This window comes from Gopherus flavomarginatus, chromosome 1, assembly GCF_025201925.1.
Source record: "Gopherus flavomarginatus isolate rGopFla2 chromosome 1, rGopFla2.mat.asm, whole genome shotgun sequence".
Lineage (NCBI taxonomy): Eukaryota > Metazoa > Chordata > Testudines > Testudinidae > Gopherus > Gopherus flavomarginatus.
This window is the reverse complement of record NC_066617.1, coordinates 66,539,543-66,567,265: the sequence shown is the minus strand read 5'-3', so window position 1 is coordinate 66,567,265 and position 27,723 is coordinate 66,539,543. Positions and strand designations below refer to the sequence as shown.

General features: G+C 44.0%; 1 protein-coding gene across 7 annotated transcripts in view; it reads right to left on the bottom strand.

Moving 5' to 3' along the window:
• Positions 1-27,723, bottom strand: part of TBC1D30 (TBC1 domain family member 30) — a 104,085-nt gene that overhangs the window by 16,189 nt on the left and 60,173 nt on the right. For 6 of the 7 annotated variants that reach the window (XM_050923444.1, XM_050923455.1, XM_050923477.1 and 3 more), the window contains 5 exons: positions 25,712-25,837; positions 22,907-23,092; positions 19,487-19,655; positions 17,546-17,714; positions 10,796-10,901 (listed from right to left, as the gene is read on the bottom strand). In XM_050923444.1, the coding sequence (XP_050779401.1) occupies positions 10,796-10,901; positions 17,546-17,714; positions 19,487-19,655; positions 22,907-23,092; positions 25,712-25,837 (756 nt within the window). The remainder of the gene's footprint in view (positions 1-10,795; positions 10,902-17,545; positions 17,715-19,486; positions 19,656-22,906; positions 23,093-25,711; positions 25,838-27,723) is intronic. The other variant, XM_050923466.1, reaches the window with a different exon arrangement.

The window sequence follows — 27,723 nt, the reverse complement described above, 5'->3', positions numbered from 1 at the left end:
CTCATTAGCTCTGGCAGGAACTCTTCGTTTGTATGTTTTTCCTGTGCTATAGTCAGTGACATTTTGATCTGAAGGCAAAATGGTCTCAATTAAGATAAAAGTAAATTCTGAATGGTTTCTAAATATCTGTTCATGACTCTGTGTTTAATGCACAAAGAATGTCACAAAAATTGATTCAATGCCAAGTCCTTCCTGACAGAGGAGGAAAAATATGTTTGTCCAGATCCACGGATGCAAGCAATTAGAAGCAGGAGTTGGAACATTCATAGCTGGATTAGAAAAAGAGGACAAGTGGTGCAGTAGACCAGGTTTTGGCATTAAGAAACTTTTAGAGCCTGAGGTATGTGCACATACCTCAGGTCAGAAGAATGCCTCCAAAATCCCACAGCATGAAAAAGACGGTTACTCACCTTTGTAACTGTTGTTCTTCGAGATGTGTTGCTCACATCCATTCCAGTTAGGTGTGCGCGCTGCGCGTGCATGCTCATCGGAAACTTTTTACCCTAGCAACTCCAGTGGGCCGGCAGGTCGCCCCCTAGAGTGGCGCCGCCATGGCACCCGATATATACCCCTGCCGGCCCACCCGCTCCTCAGTTCCTTCTTGCCGGCTACTCCGACAGTGGGGAAGGAGGGCGGGTGTGGAATGGATGTGAGCAACACATCTCGAAGAACAACAGTTACAAAGGTGAGTAACCGTCTTTTCTTCTTTGAGTGATTGCTCACATCCATTCCAGTTAGGTGAATCCCAAGCCATACCTAGGCGGTGGGGTCGGAGTGAGAAGTCGCGGCATGGAGCACTGCAGATCCGAAGGCCGCGTCCTCTCTGGACTGCTGGACCAGGGCGTAGTGGGAAGCAAAGGTGTGGACCGATGACCAGGTCGCTGCCCGACAGATTTCCTGGATGGGCACACGGGCGAGGAAAGCCAGCGACGACGCCTGCGCCCTGGTAGAATGCGCAGTCACACGGCCCGTAGGAACGTGGGCCAGCTCATAGCAGGTCCTGATACAGGATGTTACCCACGAGGATAACCTCTGCGAGGAAATGGGAAGCCCCTTCATGCGGTCCGCTACTGCCACGAAAAGCTGGGGGGATTTGCGGAACGGTTTGGTCCTCTCCACATAGAACGCGAGAGCCCTACGGACATCAAGCGAGTGGAGTTGTTGCTCCCTGCCTGAAGAATGAGGTTTCGGGAAAAAAACCGGGAGGAATATCTCTTGGTTGACGTGGAAGGCTGAGACCACCTTGGGGAGAAAGGCAGGGTGTGGCCTCAGCTGCACCTTATCTTTATGGAAGACTGTATACGGGGGGTCTACCATGAGAGCCCGGAGTTCCGACACCCGTCTAGCTGAGGTAATAGCTACTAGAAAGGCAGTCTTCCAAGAAATATAGAGTAGGGAGCAAGTAGCTAACGGCTCGAAGGGGGGCCCCATGAGCCGAGACAACACCAGGTTAAGATCCCAGGTCGGGGCAGGGAGTCGGACGTTAGGGTATAGACGTTCCAGCCCCTTCAGGAATCTAGTCACCATCGGGTGAGAGAAAACGGAGCGGCCATCCCCACCCGGGTGAAAGGTGGAGATAGCCGCCAGGTGGACCCGCAGGGACGATAATCGCCAGGCCCTGTTGTTTGAGGGACCAAATATAGTCCAAAATATTGGCCACCGAAACTTCCATCGGGAGGAGACCTTTCTCCATGCACCAACAGGAGAAACGCTTCCACTTGGCCGAGTATGTCGCTCTAGTGGAAGGCTTCCTGCTGCCCAAGAGTACCTCACGTACCAGGGTGGAGCAGCGCAACTCAGAACTGGTCAGCCACGCAGGAGCCACGCTGCTAGGTGCAGCGACTGGAGGTCCGGGTGACAGAGAGTTCCGTGGTCCTGGGTGATCAGGTCCGGGTGAAGGGGCAGGGGAACTGGGTCGGCTATGGCCAGGTCCAGCAACATGGGGTACCAATGCTGTCTGGGCCACGCCGGGGCTACCATGATCACGCGGGCCCTGTCCCTGCGCACCTTCAGAAGGACTCTGTGGACCAGCGGGAACGGGGGGAACGCGTAGAACAAGTGGGTCGTCCACGGAATAAGGAAGGCGTCCGCTATAGACCCGGGTTCCCGGCCCTGAAAGGAGCAGAACGCCTGGCATTTCCTGTTCCCCCCGGACGCGAAGAGGTCCACACGGGGACAACCCCACCTCTGGAAGATCGAGAGGGCAACGTCCGGGCGAAGGGACGACTCGTGCGAGAGGAAGGATCTGCTCAGGCGGTCCGCCAGCGTGTTCCGTACTCCGGGGAGGAAGGAAGCCGTGAGGTGAATGGAGCGGGCTATACAAAAGTCCCAGAGTCGCATCGCCTCGTGACATAGGGGAGAGGATCTGGTGCCGCCCTGCTTGTTGATATAGTACATGGTCGTCATGTTGTCGGTAAATACCGCGACACAACGACCCTGAAGCTGGTGACAGAACGTTTGACAAGCAAGGCGGACCGCTCTCAACTCCCGCATGTTGATGTGCAGCTTCACCTCCTGTGGGGACCACAGGCCCTGTGTTCTCAGGGTTCCCAGGTGGGCCCCCCAGCCGAGATCTGAGGCATCCGTCGTTAGAGACACCGAGGGCTGGGGCGGGTGGAATGGGAGCCCCGCACACACTACGGACTGGTCTAGCCACCAGCTGAGAGAATCCAACACCCCCTGGGGGATTGTGATCAGCATGTCTAGTGGTTGCCTTGCCGGCCGGTAATGTGCGATGAGCCACGACTGGAGGGGCCTCATGCGGAACCGTGCGTATCCGGTCACAAATGTGCATGCTGCCATATGGCCTAACAGGGTTAGACATGTCCATATCGATGTCAAGGGGGCTGCCCGCAAGCGCTGAACGATCGCCGACAACGCCTGGAACCTTGGCAACGGCAGAAGGGCCCTGGCCACGGTGGAGTCCAGGACGGCCCCAATGAACTCCACCCTCTGCGAGGGGAGCAGGGTGGACTTGTCCACGTTGATCATGAGGCCCAAGGTAGCAAACAGGCCGGTGATCCTGCGGACGTGGCTGCAAACCTGTAGCTCCGACGTGCCCCGAATTAACCAATCGTCTAGGTAAGGGAACACGTGGATGCGACTGTGCCGAAGATGTGCCACAGCGACGGCCATGCATTTTGTGAATACCCTCGGTGCCGTAGAAAGGCCAAATGGGAGGACTGCAAATTAGTAGTGAAGGCGGCCCACCACGAATCGAAGGAAACGTCTGTGGTGTGGCCATATGGCAATATGAAAATAAGTGTCCTGCATGTCGAGGGCGGCATACCAGTCTCCAGGATCCAGGGATGGAATAATGGTCCCCAGGGATACCATGCGGAACTTCAACTTCACTAGGTACTTGTTGAGCTCTCGCAGGTCGAGGATAGGCCTGAGGCCTCCCTTGGCCTTGGGGATCAGAAAGTAGCGGGAATAAAACCCCTTGCCTTTCTCGTTTTCCGGAACCGCCTCTGTAGCTCCTTTGTTGAGGAGCGTCTGTACCTCCTGTCGAAGGAATTGCTCGTGAGAGGGGTCCCTGAAGAGGGACGAGGAAGGGGGCCGGGAGGGAGGAAATGATACAAACTGCAGGCGGTATCCCGTCTGCACCGTGCGTAAGACCCAGCGGTCGGATGTTATTTGGGTCCACGCCTGGAGGAAAAACGAAAGGCGGTTGGAAAACGGGGGGGAAGGATCCGTGGGGGAAACTGGTACTGCGCCCTCGGGCGCACCTTCAAAACGAAGGTTTGGGCCCAGGCGGGGGCTTGGAGGAGCTTTGATTCTGCCCCCCTTGGTTCCCCGACTGTCTGCGCCTTCCATTCCTGCCGCGGCACCTATTAAGGTCCTGCCGCTGGCGGAACTGGGGGTATGGCCGACGCTGCTGCTGTTGCTGCGGTCGGAAGGGTTTGCGCTGCGTCCCAGGCGTGTGCATCCCAAGGGAGCGCATAATGACCCGATTGTCCTTAAGACTTTTCAGTCTGGGGTCTGTCTTTTCCGAGAACAGGCCCTGGCCTTCGAACGGGAGGTCCTGGATGGTGTATTGGAGCTCCGGTGGAAGGCCAGAAACCTGAAGCCAGGAGATGCGGTGCATCGTTACCCCCGAGGCGAGGGTACGGGCAGCCGAGTCTGCAGCGTCCAAGGAGGCCTGCAACGAGGTTCGTGCAACCTTCTTGCCCTCGTCAAGAATCGCCGCGAATTCTTGACGAGCCTCTTGTGGCAGCAGCTCTTTAAACTTGTCCGCTGCCACCCACGAGTTAAAAGCGTAGCGGCTAAGAAGGGCTTGTTGATTGGAAACCCTGAGCTGAAGGGCCCCAGCCGAATAGACCTTGCGGCCGAGGAGGTCCTTGGATTTGGGGGCTGGGGCTTCCTGTCCGTGACGCTCCCTCTCGTTCACCGACTGCACCACCAGGGAACATGGTGTCGGGTGAATGTGGAGGTACTCATAGCCCTTGGAGGGGGCCATGTACTTCCTTTCGACGTCCCTCGCCGTAGGGGGGGATGGAGGCCGGTGACTGCCAGATTGTATTGGCGTTGGCCTGGATCGTCCTAATGAAGGGGAGGGCGACCCTGGTGGGAGCATCGGAGGAGAGGATGCTGACGACGGGGTCCTCGATCTCAGAGACCTCCTCGGCTTGCAGGCTCAGATTCTGTGCTACGCGCCTGAGGAGGTCCTGATGTTCCCTGAGATCTAGCGGAGGAGGGCTATTGGAGGAAGTGCCAGCCACCGCTTCGTCAGGAGAAGAGGATGAGGAGACCCCTGGCAAGAAAGTGTCCAGCGGGGGGTCCGCCTCAGCCCTCGCCTCTGGCTCAGGAGGAAGACCAGGGTCTTGTTGCTTCGATCCTTCCTCCCTGTCCGGGGAGGGAGGGGGGCGGGACAACGACGCCTCCGGCACCCTGTGCTCTGCCGTTGCAGGCCTAGGAGGAAGCTGTTGGGGGCCCTGGGCTTGATGGTACGCCCAGGGTGTCCAGAACCCTCACTGCTGCGGACCCTGGTCCTGTTGCGGAGGGTCCTGGAAGAGAGCCGCTTGTCTGTCGGTGCCCAGCGCATATACGCTGTCCGCCTGTGATGACACCGACGGCTGTCTGGAAGGCCATGGAGGGGCCGACCGCGGCTGGTAAGAGTCTCCGCGGTCCGGCACCGAAGATGTTCTCGGTGCTGGGGACCGGTACCGGGAGTCATACCGGTGCCGGGATCGGGACCGGGTTCTGTCTCGGTGCCGGGATCTGGACCGGTACCGGTCGCTGCTTCGGTGCCGGGATCGGGACCGGGACCTGCCACCGACGCGGTGCCGGGAGGTCGACCGGGACCGGGACCTGCCACCAGCTCGGTGCCGGGAGGTCGACCGGTGCGCTGAACGACGGCGAGACTGGCTCCTAGAGTCCCGGTGTCGGTATCGGCGGCTGGAACCAGACCGTGACCGTCTGGAGGCCGATCGGTGCCGCGAGTACGACCGGTACCGCCGAGGGGAGCGGTGCCGGGACTGCGAGCGGTGTCGGGATCTCGAGCGACCGTGGCGTCGGGACCTCGATCGCGAGCGTGAGTCCCGAGACGGCGCCGTCATCATGGGTTTGCCCCTGGACGCTACCCGCACCGGAGGTACCGGGGGTGGCAGCTGAGTTGACTCAGTCAGGGCAATGAGGTCCCGTGCCGAGGCGAAGGTCTCTGGAGTGGATGGGACCAATAGCTCAACCCCAGATCTTATGGGGGAGCTCGGCGGGACCGGACTCGACGGACCCACCGGGCCCGGAGTCGACGGTGCCGGTAGCGCCGTGGCAGATGTCGATGCCGGGCGCTCCACTCGAGTCTGCCTGGCTGGAGTTGCAGACTTCGATGGTCTTGTTTCTGCACCCGGTGCCAGGGAAGGTCGGTGCCGGGGAGCCTTTCCGGTGCCGGTGCGATCCGGTGCCAGTGTAGAGATCACGGTCTGCGAAGCTGCTGGGTGAAGTGCCGCTTCCATTAGGAGAGTCCTAAGTCTCTGGTCTCTCTCCTTCTTTGTTCTGGGCTTAAAAGCCTTGCAAATGCGGCACTTGTCCGACCTGTGCGATTCCCCCAGGCACTTTAGACACGCGTCGTGAGGGTCGCTGGTCGGCATAGGCTTCTTATAGGCCGCACATTGCTTAAAGCCCGGCGAACCAGGCATGAGCCCGGTGCCGGGAAGGGCTACGGCCCAAACCGGCTAACAACTATGTACAATATTATTTACACTATAAACTATATAACTAACTATACTTAACCACTAACTAACAACGGTAGAACAAGGAGAGCTAGGGACATGGAGGACAGCAATGCTGCGCTCCACAGTTCCAACGACCGACACGGCGGTAAGAAGGAACTGAGGAGCGGGTGGGCCGGCAGGGGTATATATCGGGTGCCATGGCGGTGCCACTCTAGGGGGCGACCTGCCGGCCCACTGGAGTTGCTAGGGTAAAAAGTTTCCGACGAGCATGCACACGCGGCACGCACACCTAACTGGAATGGATGTGAGCAATCACTCGAAGAAGAATGAAGCTTTCCCATTAGATGAAACTACAGGACCTTCCTGCAACTGTGAAAGAGAATGTTCTCTGGGCCCTAAACAGTGATACTGCTCAAATCTACCGGACTAAGGCTATGTCTGCACTACCACTGGATTGATGCTCTGGTGATGGATGCACCAGGGGTCGATTTAGTGGGTCTAGTGAAGACCTGCTAAACTGATGGCAGAGTGCTTTCCGGTCGACCTCGATACTCCACCGGAATGAGAAGAGTAAGTAAGTCAACGGGAGAGTGTCTCCCGTTGACCTAGCACGGTATAGAAACTGCAGTAAGTCGACCTAAGCTACGTTTAACTCCAGCTATGTTATTCACGTAGCTGGAGTTGCATAACTTAGGTCAACTTACTGCAGTAGAGTAGACATAGCCCAAGAAATTTTGTGGTTGTGGGGTGAGGGGGGAAATCATCTCCAGCCCAACATACCTACCCATTTTTGTTTGATCACCATCACACCGTCCTGCTTCTTCACGATATCCCTCAGTCCCCTCCCCATAAAGAAAGAACTCTAGATTTGTCTGGAATTTATCTTTATTTTTTATGTCAGTAATCTTTCCAGGCAACATATTCCATATGCTTGTTACCCTTTATGTGAAACAGTTCTGCTCAACTCCTCCATTTGCTCCTAGTTTCCAAAGTTTTAATTTATGCCCCATGATACACACTCGCCAAGTCCCCTCCCCTTTTTCTATTATCTCCTCTTCTCCTTCCAGAATAAAATGTTTAAAAAATACTCCAGAATTTTGTATGAATTTCACTACTTTCAAGAAGCAAGCATTGTTATAAAGGTGTTAAGACAACTTGGCAGGCTAACACAAATTGTTGCAGATACTTGGCATGCAGTCTTGTGCCCAACCTCAGAACTAAGGTGTTTATTAACAGACCAATAATATTGTATTTGTTTACCTTCTAGTCCTAAAAAAGCTATTTTTGTCTATTATTTAAAACTTGTGGAACTGATGCTCACTTTCCTAAATTGTTTAATCTGAAAAAGGAGTTACTTTGGGACTTGTTTGCTCCTCCAGTCTAGCTCCTTCTACCACCACCAGACAAAAACCTCACCACTGAAGAGTCAAATTTCCAAAAACGTTCTTACGTGCTGAGCGCTATGTGTATTCATATTCTTCATGCAAGGGAAATAGTTTTTGGGTTTTTTTGTTTTTTTTTAAAGGAGTGGCAGGGCATACACAGAATATGTGCATATGAAAATAGGTGGAAGAGTACAGTGATTCTCAACCAGGGTTCACAGAGGTTTTCCAGGGGTACATCAACTCATCAAAATATTTGCCTAGTTTTACAACAGGCTACATAAAAAGCATTACTGAAACCAATACAAACTAAAATTTCATACAATTACTCGTTTATAGTGCTCTATATACTATACACTGAAATCTAAGTACACTACTTACATTACCATTTATTTTATTATATGGTAAAAATGAGAAAGTAGGCAATTTTTCAGTAATAGTGCTCTGACACTTTTGTATTTTTATGTCTGATTTTGTAAGCAAGTCATTTTTAAGGTGAAATTTGGGGCATGCAAGACTAATCAGACTCCTGAGAGGGGTACAGTAGTCTGGAAAGGTTGAGAGCCACTGGAATAGTAGGTGCAGAGAATGGCTGTCCTTACTGAAATGACTGGGAAAACCAAACGGATTACAGTACTATAGCCCGACCTTTCCCTTCTCCCCCCGTCAAAAAACCAACCCTCAACATTTGTTAGACTGGTGTTCACTATATTTTCAATTTTGTAAAACACCTGTCAAGAATGTAGGAGCATCACTCTCAAACATACTTCTGGCTGATTCTTTTGAAGATGCTGAAAACAACCTGCAACATTGATTCTAGTTAACATTCTTGGTCCTTTCAATACACTGGTTCAGGAACGCCTGCAAAAAAATTTCCACAGAGAACAGCCCAGGACTCCCACCACCTCTCCTGGCAGGCTCCCCTTTGTGGGTATATACCACCGCTCCTGAAGCTGTCACAGAGCGAGTTCTGTGGGCAGAGCAGAGGGGACACTGGCTACTGGAAGAGGAGGAGTGAAGCTGGGCAGGCCCCAGAGGTGATGGGGGAGCCCCTGTTGCGGGAACTGGCCTCATAACAACGGCAAGGAAGGGCAGCACTGGCCACTTCACTGCCACTCAGGTTTGGCCCTGCAGCCCTCTGTCCAAACCTGAGCAGCACTGAGCAAGTTGCAATGCCACTCAGTTTTGGCACTGTAAACCCCAACCCCATCCTGATGGAGGGGCCCTGGGGCCAAAGCTGAGTGGTGCTGCAACCTCCTGTACCAGGTCACACCACCACTCACTCAGATTTGGTCCCATGGTCCCCCTGTCATGATGGAGAGGCCACAGGGCCAAACCTGAGCAGGCGGTGAGGCAGCCAGCACTGCTCTCCTCACTGCTGCCATTGGGCGGGCTCAACGCTGATGATTTGGCATCCATTGCAATGGTATGCACCATACAGGTGCCAGTGCATTGGTTTACTATTGTTTTCCATTTCTTCTTCTGTTTAGAGAAAAAATAGTTCAACAAGTGCATTGAGACATAAGACCAGGTATGCTTTCTTTAATAGGTCATGGGAAAATTAAACATACTATTTACACTTTTGAAGGGAAAAGTATTAGAGCCTTGCTGGGAGACGCTACAACATTAGCCTTTCCTAATGGTTATCAGTGCAACACAAGTATACACTTCACACTGTTTACCACTTTAGCTGAGATCAGAAGAAATTATTAAGTAAGTTAAATATAAAGGGAGAATACCATTAATAATTACAACAGTTAAAAGACTCTACCATCCCTTCCTTTCCCTTAAGTCTAGTTACCTGTGGTTTGTTTTCTGTTACGCACAAACAGAAAGGAAAAGAAAAATCTGTTGCTATGAGTCACTCTACCCACTTCAGGTCCACCGTTATTTTTGTGACACATGCCACATCTCGATTTTGTACTGCACATCAAGCCCAGAATTGAGACATAATGAATACAGAGAAAGCAACAGCTTGAACTGGCATTCATCATTTCCTCTTCAGTATTTGACTTATGTTGAGAGGATCTGTAAAATCTATTTAGAAATATATGGTGGCAATTCAGATAGTAAATTATCACTTTTTTTTTTTAAAAGGACACTGAAGCCAAATTATTCACCTCCTCCATCTCTAACACTTTCACAAGGAAAAAAGGAAGGCAAATTGTTCAAGATTACATATCGTTACAGTAATTCTCTGCTTCAACACTAACTTGGAGTTTGAAAGATGATTCTACTGTATAGTCAAGAAGAACTCTCCAAATGAGTGCACTGGTTAGAGAGTGACAAAAATTTACCATAGGCTTCTTATTTTGAGACAATCTAATTTAAGATATTTAGAACCAGAACTTTTAAGTTAAGCCTCAACACAGCCTCCAGTATTACAGTTGAATTATTCAGTCCCATAACTGCACCTATTTAGTCACTGAGGCCCTGATCCAGTATCATTAAAGTCAATAGGAGCTTTGCCACTGAGTTAAATGAGTGTAGGATCAAGCCCCTAGCTCCCACGTTTATGAGTGCACACAGGTACTTAGGCTTCTAAATGAGTGCAACTGCAGGGGTAAGAAAAAAGGTGTCTGCAATTTAGTGCTTGAACTGCAAGTGTAAAACTGCACCTGCAATACGAAAGGCCTTTTTTAAAAAACACACTTTAGGTTTCTGTTTATCATTCAATGACTTGAAGTTTAAGAAGGTAATTAGAGCAATCATCTACATTTTGTTTATAATTCACAACTAACAGTTCAATGGATTTTATTTATTTATTTATTTTAAACAGAGGGATTTTTTTTTTCAGTTGATGAGCAGTCAGCCACCCACAAAGTCTACTGAATACAAAGATTACATTGTAATGAATATAATGTAAGACAGAAAAATTAGAAATAAAATACAGAGAGCATTATATAACTCATAATTTAGATAATCCCACTGAGTGTAATGCACAAATATTTAATTGTCGACACTGCAGAAAGCAATTGACTGGCACCTCCTTGTCAAATGAGGTCTAGCTGTTTTCCACATCTAACTTACAATTGAGTGGTATTTTAGCTTTGACCACTGATAATGTTTATGTATCTGCTCCACTGACAGGTTAGTTTGACACTAGGGTGTTACCTTAATTTTTCTTCTTGAAATAACATTTTAACAAAAATTTCATCCTTTAGACCCAGGAAGCTGAAGACTGTTGACAATATACAAATACACAAACAAGAATAAAATCATTAAGCGTTGCTTACTAACCTGCATGAGTTCATTGCTGTCAATCAGACTGTCTTCCAGCATCTCCTGGGTTAGTTTGCCCATAGTACTGTAGAATTCATCTGCAGTTTCACAGCATTCAATCTGCCTGTATCAGAACACAAATTTTTCTGTGATCTAAACTAAACTAATTTTACATTTCAAAGTGAACTGTATTCTCTGTAGGGTAATCATACAGAACATCCCCTATATTACTGACTTAAAACCTTTGGTTTATTGCAAAGAAAACCACCATTATAAAAATCAGCAGATCACAAGAAGTTCTATATGATAAGAGGGATGAGTGTGCACAGTTCACAATACTGAGAGAGTAGGCCACTCTCACTCTGTGTTAGTGCATGTCAGGAATTCAAATACGGATTAACATATGAAACCCTTGATATGCTAGGAATGGCTGCCAGAGTCTAGTAGCAGAGCAGAGAAACAGGGTATTTTTGGTAGGGAGATTATTTTTGTAAATTCAGTCTAAACACTGTGAATAGTATGGAGTGGAAAAGAAAAATCTGCAGTGCTGTAATCAGCCCTCACTAGTGTTACACACTCTTAGGGCCCTATCAAATTCACAGTCCATTTTGATCAATTTCACAGTCATAGGATTTTAAAAATAATAAATTTCATGATTTCAGCTATTTAAATCTGAAATTTAATGGTGTTGTAATTGTAGGGGGTCCTGATCCAACAATAAGTTGGGGAGGGGGGTCACAAGGTTATTGTAGAGGAAGTTGCGGTACTGCTACCCTTACTTCTGTGCTGCTGCTGGCGGCAGCGCTGCCTTCAGAGTTGGGCAGCTGGAAAGCGGCAGCGGCTGGCTGGGAGGGAGTCCATCTCTGAAGGCAGAGCCACCACCAGCAGCAGCGCAGAAATAAGGATGGCATGGTATGATATCGCCACCCTTACTTCTGTGCTGCTGCCTGCAGAGCTGGGCCCTCAGTCAGCAGCCTCCCCTCTCTGGCCACCCTGCTCTGAAGGCAGCAATGCAGAAGGGTGGCATGGTATGGTATTGTCACCCTTACTTCTGCCCTGCTGCTAGGGGGATGCCTCTTTCAGAGCTGGGCGCCCAGCCAACAGCTGCCACTCTCCAGCCATGCAGCTCTTAAGGCAGCGCAGAAGTGAGGGTGGAAATACTGTGACCCCCGAAAATAACCTTATACCCCCCCTGCAACTCCCTTTTGGGTCAGGACCCTCAATTTGAGAAACATTGGTCTCCCCTGTGAAATCTGTATAGTATAGGGTAAAAGCACACACGAGATGTGATTTCACAGGGGGAAACCAGATTTCATGGGCCGTGATGTGTTTTTCATGGCCCTGAACTTGGTAGGGCTCTACACATGTTATATGGAAAGTTGTTGAATGTTACAGGTGTGAAGGCTATAAGGATTACATTTTTTATTTTTGAAGTTCCACAGACCTGCACTTTGTCAGCACAGCAGCACATACTGTATAGAAAGCTTTATATTTTAATGGCAGAAGATGAGTCAGGCCTGTGACTAGATCCAAGTGTTGCTGTAATTACAGCAGTAGAAACCAAAGGTGCCAGGGAGCAGATTTTCAGGCTCACTTAGTATACGCAGTCAGGACCAAATCACCTTAAGCAGTGTAAGTCCCCTGCAGAGACAGCAGCTCTCCCAGACATTATATACCTGTTGTGTAAATGGGAGATGTATTCTTCCTGTGTGAGAGAAATTACGTGGAAAGAAAGGTAGAAATACACTTAACAGAAATATGAAGAGAAAAGAACATGAATATGTGGATTTAAGTCACCAAGACAACATCAAAAAAATAGTTATAGGCGAATATTTTCATAAGTGACCAGTGATTTTGGATGCTTAACTCAACACACCCTGAAAGGGCCTGATTTTCTAAGGGCAGGTGCACAATGCTTTCTGGAACGCAGGCCCTTTGTCAGGTTTCTCAAATTGGACACCCAAAATCACTAGTCATTTTTTAAAATCTTAGGCACTGTTTCTACTAAGTTTAGTTTATTTTATATTACCTTTAACCATGTCAAAGTTAAACAAACAAACAAAGAGGACTTTTACAAATGCCCTTAACAAGCTGGCTATAGTATAGACTTCCCTGGCTTTCTAAAGAATATAGACACACTCACTAAATTTCAGTCTTATAGGGCTCGTCTATGAACAGCGCTATAGCAGCGCAGCTACACCGGTGCAGCTGTGCCGCCGTAGCGCTTTAGTGAAGATGCTCCTAAGCCGACAAGAGCGCTTCTCCCCTCAGTACAGTGAATCCACCTCCCCAAGAGACAGAAAAGGTATGGTGGGGTATCCACCCCACACAAGTCTGGAGTGGGTTAATGTGGACCAGAAGGGACCAATTCATCTTATATGCTGCACCTGGAGGGAAAACAGAGCTTGATAAGCACTGATTGCAGATGAAGCCCAGTGTGGGGGAAGAGCTGGGATAGGAGTATAAGGCCAAGAAGTGAGAGCAGGAAGAGGCTGCAAGAAGGAGCTCTTCAGTCACTCCCTTGAGAGGAAGGGAATTGGCCAAGGACAACGAGAAGATCCAGGGGAAGAGTAAGCTCTAGGGGCCTGACACGCACCAGGGATGTTTACAAGAGGTGCAATGTAGCCACACTTTCAAGCAGAACAGAAGTTGCATGTTGTGGCTCGAGGCAAAGGAGTCTAATTTGAGAAAGTGCTCATCTGGATAACATGCTATTGAACATCTGCTGATCCAGCTCCAATTGGTCAGTGACAGAATTCCTACTGAGCCAGTCTGTCTAGGAATTTAGTTCACTGACAATAGATCCCACTTTGAATGACTTCTTTTCATTTCTAACAACAACAAGACTTTTTCTGCCTCCTGGCTCAGCAAAGAACTCCAGGTATCTTCTTATTTGTTTACATAGGAGTTGTATGTAGCGCTCCTTCTGATATGAAGGAGAATCTTTACTGCCTTGACCTTCACATTTTTTCTTTCTACATTGTTGAGCAGGAGGAAGAAATCACTTATGGAGTGGTATTCCTGGAATTACAACAAATGAATCTTTCCAAGATCATCTGTGACTTCCAGCAGCCACCGAAAACATTATAGCCTGCCTTCTATAAAGGAGAATGAGTATAGAAAGAAAACCTGAGTCACCTACTGTGGGTGTCTAAGTTCAGGAGTTGTCATAGGACTCTGGAGCTGCTACTTCTAACTGAAATGTCAAGACATGTTAGCTGAAATGAAGGCCGATCAGTACAAAAGAATAAAGACAGTAAATTTTTCATACAGTGTTCATAAGTACACGTTCAGTACATGCATGTGATATTATAGCAAGGCTTAACAGCTACTTCGGTTTCCAAATACTTGATTCTGACAGTTTGTATCTGACGTTGATCTATGTATGTACAAGATCAGAGATCAGAAAAGCAGTGCTCCATTTCCTCCAAAACAGCACCTCCATGAGCTCATGAAGACTTGAATGCAAAAGGCTGACATTACTCACTTTTATTTCCAGACATTTCTTTTGTTGTTATTACTACTACTAGAAAGTGAAAAATTCTCAAAGAGAAAGGAGAGAGACAGTTATAGTCTAAGGGATTAAATACAAGATTGGAAACCTGCCTGTGCTCTTGGGGAAAAGTCATTTCACTTATTTCAGTTTCCCAATCTATAAAGTAGGGATAAGACATCCCCTGCCTACCTTACAGGGTTGACCAATTCTTACTATAACAACAACTACAACTATGGGTTAAATGTATAATTATACTTCCAATGAGAAGCACCAATCTCTGCAATCCATCACGGAGCTTAGGGCAGCAGTCCTACACATTTACAAATTAATTCATTTTAGACAAAAGCAGATCATCATGAGTCTCTGCATTATTTCAAAAGAAATTAATTTGTGAAAGATCATTTGAAACTAGATTGCAGAAGTGGGCTAAAACTGTCAAAGATAAGATCATAAATAGAATTGTGACTATAGTATACTGTTACTGAGAGTGGTAATCTATTAAAAATTGCCTTCCAGATAACACCTACCTCATGGGAAGGGAAAAGAATATGTTCTCTTCTTCCAAGGAAAACTGCATGTGTTTTATCCTCCTCCCTTATCAGTGACACTGAAGTTTCTTGCCTCCCTTCCTTCTCTAACCCTTCACCTGCTCCTGTCAACCCATCTCCTCCTGCCTCATGATATTCCTTTTGCCCATTCTCCATACCACCCCTTTCTCCTTAACCTCTCACTCTCATTAGGTTCCTTTCCCTCAGAACACAAATATGTTATGGTCTCCTCCATCCTAAGTAAAAGCACCTCCTTCTCCAACTAACACTCCATCTCTTTTCTCCCTTTCACCTCTAGATTCACTGAATGTCACACATCTACAATCGTGGCCTCAAGTTCCTCTCCTCCAGCTCCAACCCTGATCTATTACAATCTAATTTCCTCTCTCTCTACATACTACTGAAATAAAAATCACTAACAATCCCTCTTCAGCCAAGTCTCAGAACCTCACTCTCTTTCAACTCTTGGCTGCCTCTGACACGGATGCTCAGAATCTCCTTCTTGAAATCTGGTCATTTGGATTCTGTGACTCTGTCCTTTCCTACTTCTCCTCTTATATCTCTGGTCACTTCAGTATCTATTTCTGTGGAAGTCCCACAGAATTCTGTCCTTAGCCCACTTCTCTTCTCCCTCATGCCTCTTCTCTAGGTGACCTCATTTTCTCAAACAGCTTCAACTACCACATCTGTGCTGATGACTCTCAAATCTGCCTTTCAACTACTTGTCAGTCCTGCATTGCAGCCTACCACTCTGACATCTCCTCCTGGCTGGCAACTGTAACTTAATGTCCAGGCCAGGCCAAAATCTTACAGTTTGTTCCTCCATCTCTTTATCTACCCAAAGAGAACTCATCCAAGTCCTCATCATCTCCTGTCTCAGCTACTGCACACTCCCCTCTTTGGGCCTTCATGACACCTACTTCATTTTCTTTATGTCCACTCAAAATGTTGCTGTTAATATCATTTTCTTGGTCCATCATTCTGACTATGTCACTTCTGTCTTTGAGTCTTTCACTTGCTCCTCCTCCAGTACATCAAATACAAGCTTCTGGTCCTTACCTTTAAGGCCTGTCACAATATAGCTCCTCCTTGCGTATTAGTATCTTATTCTCCCAATCCTTTCTACTCCTATTTAGGCAGAATCTCTTGCCTATTTGACTGTTTCTCCCTCGAGTACCGTTGAGCTTTGTTCCATGCTGCCCCTTACAGTTGGAACACCCTGCCCAAACTAGCCCAGAAGTCCCTCATCACAACCTACTTCCACCTAGCAAGATGGGGCTCTAATCCTGACTGAGGCCTCTAGAATTCCAGGTGAAGTGGGAAGTCTATGCACAGAGGTCCTGTGGGACTGGGCCCATTGTCTGTAGATAACATAATGCGAAATAATAATAATCCTATGTCTAGTTTATTCTAAATGTAAACAGCTCAATTCATAAATAAAGCCTGAGTAAGAACAGGTCTTAGCTAATTATTCACCATTTGCAAGTTACAAAAAAAAGTAAGTATTTTTCAGATTAAACATGCAAGATACAAAACCAAATATAATACAAAAGCACTTGCCTGTGGTGCTGAAGTTTTAAGCGGTAATTTATTTTGCAAATTTAGAAGATCTCTTGGGATACTGCTGCATAAACATTTTGTCAATATCTTTAATATTTTAATTTTATATTAAAGGAAAAGTTTTGTTGTTAGGAAGGTAGGCATTGCTGGGTATCAGAGGAAAAGATTGAATGCAGCTGCTCAATCCAACAGAGTTTTCCAGCTGACACTAGTAGATACTTGGCCGCTCCTGCTCACATTTCACAATGAAGTCAGTGACAAAACTCTCATTAACTCCACAGGGATTTGACCCTCTGTTTGGAATGTAAATATTTGCAGTGACAAAAGTAGTAGTTCAGAAAAGTCATTCCATTCCAAGTATTCTTTTAAAAAAAAACACACTTAGATTTGTATTCGGTGATTGTTCCCTTACAAAATGAGACAGCTTGCATGATGTAGATTTCTTAGCACCTACACATTATCCTTAATAAAATCTTGGTTAAAAATGTTCTTTAAAGCAATTGCTTCCACAGATAGTTTCTAGAAAACTTGTTGGTTAACACCCATTCATCAGGCAATGCATTGTACAGAAGAATAGATTGAGGCTTGTAATGAGCTGAGCACTACTGTAACTACACTTTAGCAACATATGTTTCTTCCTGAAAATAGGCACAAATTTTAACAGGGAGAGTAATTAACCATTGGAACAATCTACCAAGAATTGTGGTGGATTCTCCATCATTGGCAACTTTAAAATCAAGATTGAGTGTTTTTTTCTAAAAGATATGCTCTAAACAAACGAGAATTAATTCAGAGAAGTCCTACGGCCTGTGAATCTAATGTGCCTTTCATCTAGTACAGACAAGGAGCCTCTATGCACAGAACTCCCATTAATTTCACCTAGAATTGTGTGTGCAGTGGGCTTACAGAATCAGACCCAACATCTGAACATACATATTATATATGCTATGTAATTAAATATAGAAATGTGATAGGGTGAAGACCAATAAGTCATCCCGCCCTTCTTTCTGCCATTGGCAGATGGTTTCCTAGAGTACATTTTATAGAATGCTATATTGCAAGGCCATTCTTGTTTATATCTGGAATTTTCACATCAGAAAAATAACACGTATTAAAACCATATATCTTGCATGCATTGCACAAAAAGGAAGAAAAGTCACTTACTCGCCTAACTTTGCCCAGATAGCCAGCGCTACTCTCAGTATAACTTCAGAACCTTCAAAGAATACAGAATCCCAGATCTTTAAAACTGTATGATTAGGAAGGCATGTAGCAAAGAGGGTCAGGAACCATTGCATTGTGAAGACATTGGTAAGCGGGGGTTCATAGCCTCCTAAAATGGAAAAATTAAGATAGCAAGTCATTCACAATTCATTATTCCCCAAAGTTACTTTATAATGTTGTGTGAACTGGTGCAGTGCTGCATTCTGAAGACTGCCAATAGTTCCAGGGCCTCCGCTGCTGCTCAAAACTTTCCCCATCTGCAGCTGTTTACAGGGTTCTGAACAACAGAAGTGAAAAGTAACATGTCAAAACACTCTGCTGCAGTGTAGGAAAACTGAGACTATGCCTACACTAGAGACCTTATAGTGGCACAGCTGTACTGATGCAGCTGCGTTGCTGTAAGATCTCCCATGTGGCCACTCTCTGCTGATAGAAAAGAGTTCTCCCGTTGACATAATTAAACCACCTCCAACAAGCAGTGGTAGCGATGTTGGCAGGAAAAGCTCTCCTGCTGACATAGTGCTGTGCGCACTACCACTTATGCCAGCGAAATTTATGTTGCTCAGGGGTGAGTTTTTTTCATACCCCTGAACAACATAAGTTTTGCTGACATAAGTGGTAGTGTAGACATGGCCTGAGCAGCAGCAGAGGTGCTGGTGATGTCTGTAGATCCCAGAAGGTAGCACCACTTAATTAAAACCCATTTCATATTTGGAAGGAGGGTTTTTTATTGTATCCTGCAATCACAACAGCTAGATTTTTTTAAAAATAAAACTCAAATTCTGCAGAAGTTGATGACAATTGTCCAAAAAAAACCAAAAAAACACCAAACAAAAAAAACCTCCTACTTGCCCAATGGGGAATCGTTCTTTTAAGTCCTGTCTATTGTATTAAAATCCTAGTGTCCTGCCTCAGCAGATACAGCTGTAATGTATTTGGTTTTCCTTTTGGTTTGTTAGCACTTTCAGAAAATAATTAATCCTTCAGTTTGGAATTCTGAAGTTTTACTTTCTGGTGCTTGGAGCGTGTTTCATGGATTTTGGTAGTGTGGACTGATTTATAGGAGATCAGCAACACTCCCCATCACCCTCCAAAATTACTTGATCACCGAGCCAGCAAACATGAATTAAAGGCTTTTTGTTTATCTGTTTTTATACTATTCAGGCCCCACAAGACTATCTCCTAGAAGATTCACTCTTTACAGGGCTGTCGTAATGTTCAGGTTTGGAACTTAAGGGGCATTCAATTGTAGAACAACAAAAAATTAAATCTTGTTAAGTAAAGAACGTTTTGAGGAGTGTTAAGCCTTAGAGCTCAGGGTGCAGAGCCATTTTCAGAGAACAAAGATCAGCTCTCAGATTCAAGGACATTTTACACCCTGTGTCACTAGGCAGCTAACCAGAAAAGTAACAACCAGACATGATCTACTGCCATGAATCAGTCTTCCCATAAGAATAACATAATTCAAATACAGATTCCACCAAGAAACTGAAGAGGACATCAAAGGCCATGCAATTATGCACAGAACTTTCCAGGACATCCACTGTACTATGCTATGTGATGTAGTATTGTCAGATACATAATTTATGGCAGTCAACCCAATTCTGTCCACAGCTACTTATGGGGCTAAAGTATCTCCTCATTTGCTTCATCTGAAAGAGCTGTTGGTTCAAGATACGGTTACCAGTATAAGAACAATTTCCTCTCGTGTTAACTATGTTAATCAATTAGTAAAAGGTCAACTGTATCCTTACACAATTTTAAAAAATGCTGTTGTTCTCAAAGTTTTAAGATATACATATTTAAACCACTGTGTTTTTTAAAAATGATGCTCAACGAGGCAAATATGAAAATAATTTAACACCGTTTTTGTGAACCCACCTCTACTTTCCCTGTTTGCAGCCCTCTGAAGTGTATCCAAGTGCTGGGACAGTTCAGGAAGTTTCATTCTTAAAAGATCTCGGAAAACAGCCATATCCACAGACAATGCACGAAGATTATTGACAAAATAGCTATCAGGAAGTACTTTATCGATTAGGTAAATCATGATCTGTAAGAAAATGAGAAAAAGATCAGTCAATCATTTAGGATTGATAAGGAGAGAACAAATGATCTTCCAGGAATAGCAAAAACTCTTATTCTAAAATGTAAAATGCACTAAAATGTTCTGTTCCATTGAGCTATAGCTTACACACCCTGGCAAGATGTGCCTTAGGTGTCTGATGTTTAATTCAAGAAGGCAACATTACTTTAAGCAGGACCAGCTCCAGGTTTTTTGTCACCTCAAGCAAAAAACTAACAAAAAAACAAAAACAGAGTGCCGCCCCTTGAAAAGTGCTACTCTAAAGAGCCGGAATGCTGCCCCAAGCACATGCTTGGAATGCTGGTGCCTAAAGCTGGCCCTGCTATAAGGATCCGTAAACATTCCAGGTGCAGAGCACCTGTAGGATTGGGTCTTAAGTGTCAACTCTTTAACAGCAGCATGCACTGCTAATGGAGGAGTCTGGATAACTTCAAAAAATAACAGGATGTAAAAGACTAATAGAAACCACACCGCACAATAATTGAAGTAATATTCTATTAATCAAAGCCAATTTTTGATACTTCTGTTGTTGTATGTGCTAGTGAGATGCTCTGAATTATTCAGGAAATTCTTAAATCCACTAAGTCTGTGCTGTTTAAATGTCACAGATGGAAGACTTGCTATCCAAGTCAGCATCTAAATTACTGGCAATGTATGTGATGCTGCTTTTTAGAATGCTCTTCCTGCATTTTAGCTGATGTGATGCATTATTGTACATTGCATTTCATCTTATCATTATACAAGTAATAAACTGAGCAATATAACAATGTGCAGTTCAACAAATATGTTTAATTATACAAAGAAGGCAACTATATTGACAATAATTCACCAACTGATTATGGTGAAATATTTAAGGATCATAAAATGAGACAAATATGATTGCTACCATCTCAATGGAAATTGTTATATGCAAGTATTTAGAGCACTGATGTAACACCTGCCCCTGCAATTTACATACAAGATGTTTTTGCACTGAATGACTGTGTCTTCCCTGCCTGTGACTTTTTAAGCATTAGAAATTTTTACACTTCTATGGATTTCATAGAATTAGTAGAAAAAAAGTGCTATATGCAAATAAGCATGATATTTATTTTGCAGCAATGCATTATTTTTGTCTGCATGATTCTCAGAACTACCTCTACTCTTTCTTTGCAATATAATTAAGAGTCCTTTATTTCTCAAAATACTTTTATCAGTCTTCTGTTTGCATTAGGATTTTTTTCTCCCTTGTGAAAAAAAAAAACTGTGCCTTATTTCTTTATCCTGTTCCCAAGCCTTTGGAACAAGTAATCTAACATTAATTAGAACTGTAATAAATATCTTTGCAGTTCTGCTAATTTCTTATTACTTCAGTTGTAAAGCACTATATTTAACAAAACCACATGCACAATGGGTTCTATTTCCATGATGGATATTGCTTTAAATCAGGAGTAGGCAACCTATGGCACGGGTGCCGAATGCGGCACGCCAGCTGATTTTCAGTGGCACTCACACTGCCCAGGTCCTGGCCACCGGCCTGGGGGGCTCTGCATTTTAATTTAATTTTAAATGAAGTTTCTTAAACATTTTAAAAGCCTTATTTACTTTACATACAACAATAGTTTAGTTATATATTATAGACATATAGAAAGAGACCTTATAAAAATGTATTACTGGCACATAAGACCTTGAATTAGAGTGAATAAATGAAGACTCGGCACATCACTTCTGAAAGGTTGTTGACTCCTGCTTTAAAATACTCCAGACATGAAACAGAGAGCTAGAAAGAAAACAAAGCTTTTTATAAGCCTTAAATATTCACTTCTGACTACTTCATTGCCATCAAAAGTGTTTAAGAGTGGGATTTTTTTAAAATAGATGATGTACTTTATTAGCATCCTGTGGTACATTTTTCAGCAATTGGGATATTTCTCACTGGTGTTCAATTCTGTAATTTCTTCCCCATGCCAATCTGTTGTTTAATCTGTTTTTATAAAATCTCTTTAGTATTTTTTTTAAACTAGATGAATCACGTGTGATTGCTTTTTTCACACAAACTATGGCACTCATCTACCATATCCATTTCTACTTCAGTTAGGTTAATTTCATTTACTGAATTTATAAGCAGGTTCTATCCTATTGAACTGGAGATTTAACATTAACGTGCTTACTTTAATTAGTGACATGTCTTTGGAACTGCTCCTTTAATAAACTGGAGAACATGTGGTTGTCATAAAATAAAAGCAATTATAATTGTAAATTATTTAGGCAACCACACAAGGCAATTATGTGGGGATAAAATTATACAAGGCAAATTTTACTCCATGATATATAGTGGAACTATTCTAATATTCTCCTAATGTTACAATTCTCTCTCTATAATAAAGCAACATATCAGATATCTATCTAGAAATGTATACATGCTGGACTTTGACTCTGAGAGCTGTTATTCTGCCCACAGTTTCTAAGACTTAAATATCTATATAATAATACCTAGAGCAAGGTAAACACCTCAGTATCTGAGAGAGTCATGATCTTTAACAATTCAACCCCCACAGTAAACTCCTCATTTACATGAACAAACTGCACTTTAAGAAGATCATGCATAACACTGGCAAATCTTGGTCCTGGTGCCCTGTAGCAAGGCAGGCCTCAGTTCTGTGGCTTGGACTCTGGATTCTGTGGCACTCTGGAAATATAGCAGCAGCAGCAGCTTTAAATTAAGATGGGAGGGTTTTAAACAATTAAACATGAAAATGAGTAATACACTCAGTACAACAGCACCAAGGATAATTATTTCGATATTCAATTCTACTTCATGCTGATCTCAGACTTTATTTCAAAGTGCTGCAGATTTTTGGACTGACATCACACAAATTCATCACAGTAGTTGTCAAGGGAAGTCGGAAGCTTGGGTTGCTGGGAAAAGGGCCAGTTGGTGCTTTGGGGGCACTTTGGGATTGGCTGAAATTCTGGCCCCACTGAAGCCAATGGGAATTTTGCCACTGACTTCACTGAGGCTAGGATTTTACCCATTATCTGGGTATTTTTGCAAAAATGGTCATCAGAGGATGTTAACAGGGGTGACATTTAAAATGACCCATTGAGACAGATCAGTTCTCTGTGAGCTGCTGTTTTAGGCTGTCTGCAAACTTATGTATTGTTTACACTAAGTTCACCTTTTAAAGGTAATCCTCACTATCACAAGGGTTAGAAACACAGCACGTGGTTTTACTCACTTTCAGGGCATCCCCTTCATTGCCTTCCATTACTTCTAAGATGAGAGCAGCTAGTATATTAAAGCCTTGGCAATATCCAACTGATTTGTTCCATCTAGCATAAGCCAGCAGAACTCGTTTCAACACAACTCGGTCCTGCTCTGCCTCCTGGCCACAGTAAGAACTGCAACCAGTTCGGTGAAGATCCTAAAATAGGAAAGATATTTGAGATGTTCTTCTATTCGACTCCTTTACTTCTTGTCTCCCCCTTCCTGCCAAACACACACACACACACACTTATGTTCCCACTGTTCGAAGAGATAAATTTTTATTTTAAAATGTTTAGCTTATTGAAGGAATGACATCGCTTGAGCAAAGGGCTGGTATCCAGGAAAGCCCTGAGTTCTAGCAGGAACTGAGCCACCAGCTCACTTGACCTCCTTGATCCCGATCAACAGAGCAGGAAAATTGGGTGTAAAGACGATCACTCTGTAAACCAGATGGTGCATCTGAAACTGTCCTAGATAAATAAATTAACAAAAGTATGCCGGTATCTGACTGTCCCTGAAATATCAATAAGGTTACAAGCTATCTTTAAAGAGATAAAACATAAATAGCTGCAAAATTATTTTTAAAACAAACAAACATTCTCATTTGTAAAGTGTTGTTTACTTCTGAAAAATTATGAAATCCAGAAAAAAGTGTTAAAAGAAAGTTGTACCTATATCTTAACCAGAAGCCTAAAAGAGAAATATTACATATCTCCTTTTTTCAAACACTTCTCTGCATAGAGAAAGAATTACAAAGTGAATTTTAGTCAATGGAATATCGTGATTTGTTGCCACTATAAAGTATGGAGCAAGGTACTAAACTGGGTGGTTGTAGGCAACTAACATTGAAATTAGCAGCTACAATTTCAAGTTCAGATCTAGAGCTGAATATAAATTTTATGCTGGCATACATACTATTTTCTAAAGACTCTTTTTAACACTGTGCTTGAGCAAACCATTAGTCCTTTAGACGTTAACAGTGCATTCTTTGTAATTGCACTTTGTGTTAGCAAATGAATAAAGCCAACATCTTTTTTGACATGCAAAGAGAAAACAGGAATAATTAACATCAAATTGCAAAAATATTGCCAGATTCCTTATTTTTTATGACAGCAAAAAACACATTGTTCTGGAGGTTGTAATTCATTCGTGAGTGAAAGGCACAAACATGTACAGCACTTTTAAATGTTTAATAAGGCACTGTACAGGCAATATCTATAATTTAGTGTTACCAAGCTGGGTAGTGTTTTTCAAACAAATATTCAGAAATGTAAGCATCATCACTTAGGTATACTGGTGCTAAAGCAAAGATGGAATTTAGAAGATATTATTTTCATGAAATGATCAATGTAAAACAGACTAATCTGCAAGACACTAGAGCTATGTAAAACCATAATTTGAACTATGATATTCTCTTCCCAAAACTGGCTCTTATTTTAAAAAGAAATGATACAACAACTGAAACACATACAGAGTGAAGGCTATTTCACTATTGTAGGCTACGTGACAATACGGTCAACTTATTACATCATAGCACAGTTGGATACCAGCAAATATTTTATTTATAGAATACAAAAGTCCACCAAAACCTTAATCAGAAATTTGCTAAACCATTATTAATTCAGCAAGTATGATTCTCAAGCGAGCAAACAAACATCACTTTACATACATATCAGAACATTACATCATCTCTAGGAGGTCTAGAAAGTTTCTTTACAAACACAACTAAAACAACTCTGAGCTATAAATTTTACATGACTGACAGTACAGTGGACAATTGAATGTAGACAAATGTAATTTACTGAAGGAAAAGATGAATTACCCTATAACAGCTGGTTGTATCTCTGCTAGTAGATGCAAACAAACAAGTATTTTGCAAAAATTCTCTCTTCAATACAGGCTCATATTGTGCCCCCTACATCTCTGCATAGAGGGTCCCCTCCATACGCAGATCTCCCCACTCTCCCGAGTGGAAAAGAGGACTTAACTTCCTCCCTGGCACCACTCCCCTCAGGCTTCTTCACAGAGCCAGAGATATGAACTGGGGAAGGACTGGAGACTGGGTGGGCCAGAGGGGCTGTCTCCCAACCAGCTCCACAGACTTTGGGTAAAAATATTATCCAGCCCCAGGATATATATCGTCTTTTCCATGTAGCCCTCCCAACTGCTGCCAGGGTAGCACAGGACCAGAGGCAGGAGACCTTTAAAGGGAGTGAACTGTAAAGGTCCAGGATTTCTGCATGGACGTGCCTGGAGATCTGCAAGGTTTAGAGGCAGGTGATTAGACCATTTCTACAAGATGCTGAAAGAAGCAAATGGGCCCCTCCAAATAGGGCGATGTGTGAGGACCTCCACAAAGAGATCCTCACAGAGATTTCCTCCCCCAGCCCAACTCTGAGTGTTGGGAGGGGACAAACTGAGCAGATGGCATTACTGGCAAAGCAAGAGTAAAATGTGCCTTTCATTAACCTTTCTCTCCATTACTTCTCTCTGAATAACAGGAACGCTGGAGGTGGAAATCAGGCAAAAAGAATTTTCTACCAACAGCAACAGCATTGAAACAAATTATTTTCTTAATTTCAACAATTAATATGCAAGAATGCCCAGAGGAACAGTAACACCTGATCAACAGACCAAGGAGAAGTAAATTTTAGGAATGCAGTAGCAGAAAATTAAACAAATTCAACACCTCCCAAACAACACTTATTTTCCACAGAGAAATTTTTAAAAAATTGTATTTTATGCACATAAACATATCAACTGAAATGCCAATTACCTTTACAATCTGAATGCCCATGGAGTCATCATCAGGATTACTTCTGTCATTGAAAGTGAAGCGCATAGTTTTATCCCAGTCAATTGCTATACTATGTAGGTAATGATCTGCTAGGGTTAGCCAAACCTAAAGATACATACAACATGACAAGATGCATTATTCCATTTCTACTCTAAAATAAGAGCAGTTTATACATACTATTATGTAATTCTATGAATCTCACCAGTTTTAGCCAGATGTGATTTTCCTTTAGATACAACAAATACAGAAGGAAGAAAAGAAGGATGTAAATCTTTTCTGTGTCTAAACAATTTCTATATAATAAAAGCAATATCCCTGCTTTCTAAAATGCAAATAGAGGGCCCAGTCTTGAAGGTGTTACTCAGGCAGAACTCCTACCGACTTCCAGGGAAACTCTGTGTGAATAAAACCCAAGGCCCCACTCATTTCCTGCAGATCCTCCTTGTGGCTGTCTTCTGTGTATGAGAAGAACTGGGGGTGGTAGCTATCTTCACTATCCCCCACAGATACTGGGGTCAGGAATCCAAATATAAGGGAGAGTCTGATCTGCAAGACTGGTAAAGGTAGGGCCAGATGTACTGCTCACACCATCCCTTCCACCACATGGTCATCAACAGGGAATCTGTTGAAAAGATAACATAGCCCCAAGCTGCACATTCCACAAACTTTGTCATGGAATGATCTGCTGGAAAACCTGCAAGAGAAACCTTGTATAATTTCCCTCTTCTGGTAGCTGTTTTCAGAGGAGGGAGGGTTCTGTTTTTGTTTTGTTTGTTTTTCAATATAAAGGAGCATGTGATTTGGCCCTGAGTAGGGACTTCAGGGTTGGATCCAAAGAATTATTTGGTTTATACTAAGCTACTGTGACTGTGACTTCATGAACTGCTGGCATTCAGATGTATTTTTGAAACATTAGCCTCGTTTCAAGCACAGGGACTACACACACAGCATGCTCTGAGGTGCATCTGTGACTCTAGGCTAGTATACAGCCTATGAAGTTAGGCAGAAAATATTGGATTCTGTAAAGAAATGCTGGACTTTAAACAAAGATACAAGGAACCTTCGAGATAGGGATATCATGGCAAATGTCATTATCTCTAAATGATAACTGGAGGAGCCCATCTTTAAAGGAGAGATTTCTACATCCACATTAGGAAAATAAAATCAGTGCTTAAAATGGTGGCACATAATCAGAAGAGAACACAGGTACAATGCAGATACAGAACCTCTTTGCTAAGTAAGTTTTGAATTCTCACTCCAAATAGACTTTTTGTCGATTATTAACAGGTTAACAGATAAAAATTTAGTAAAGAGCATTGGTATATAATTTTACCTAATTCAAGGCAGGGTGGGAGGCCACAACATATTAATTTTTAATAATGACAAATGATTGCTTTGCAGGAGGGTGAAAGAAATGGTGAAAGGGAAGGGGAACTGATCTACATATTCTAAATGAAAAAAGCCATTCCCACACATCCCAAAGTAATAAAACAGTTAAATATTCACCTATAGCTTGTAGAATCACAGATTTCCTACATTTCCCCTTTCCCACACACTACAGGTCTCTTGTGCAGAGGAACGTACTTGTGCTGCTGCTACACCTCCACACAGCATTTGCTGGTAGGGAAAGCAGTAAAATGAAACTCCAGTGATGCTTGCTGGTTTCACACTCTATTTCTGCTGGATCAAGAGGAAAAGTGTCCTGTACAAAAGGAGCAGCATGGATACTGTCCTCCACCTGTGCTGGAGGAAGTTTAACCTTTGCCCTGCCCCTGCCCACCCCTACCAGCTGAGGAGAATCTCTCACTGGACTGCAGCAGTATAGAATGCTTCCTCCTAGTTCAGCAGAAATGTGAAAGAGTGTGGGGGTGGCAATGCCAGTTTCATTCCACTTGCTCCTCCAGCTAGCTAAACAATAAGTGCATGAGCAACAGCATGGATATGGTCTTGGTGAGGGTGAGGAAAAGAGTCTGTACATTGCATCACTCTTT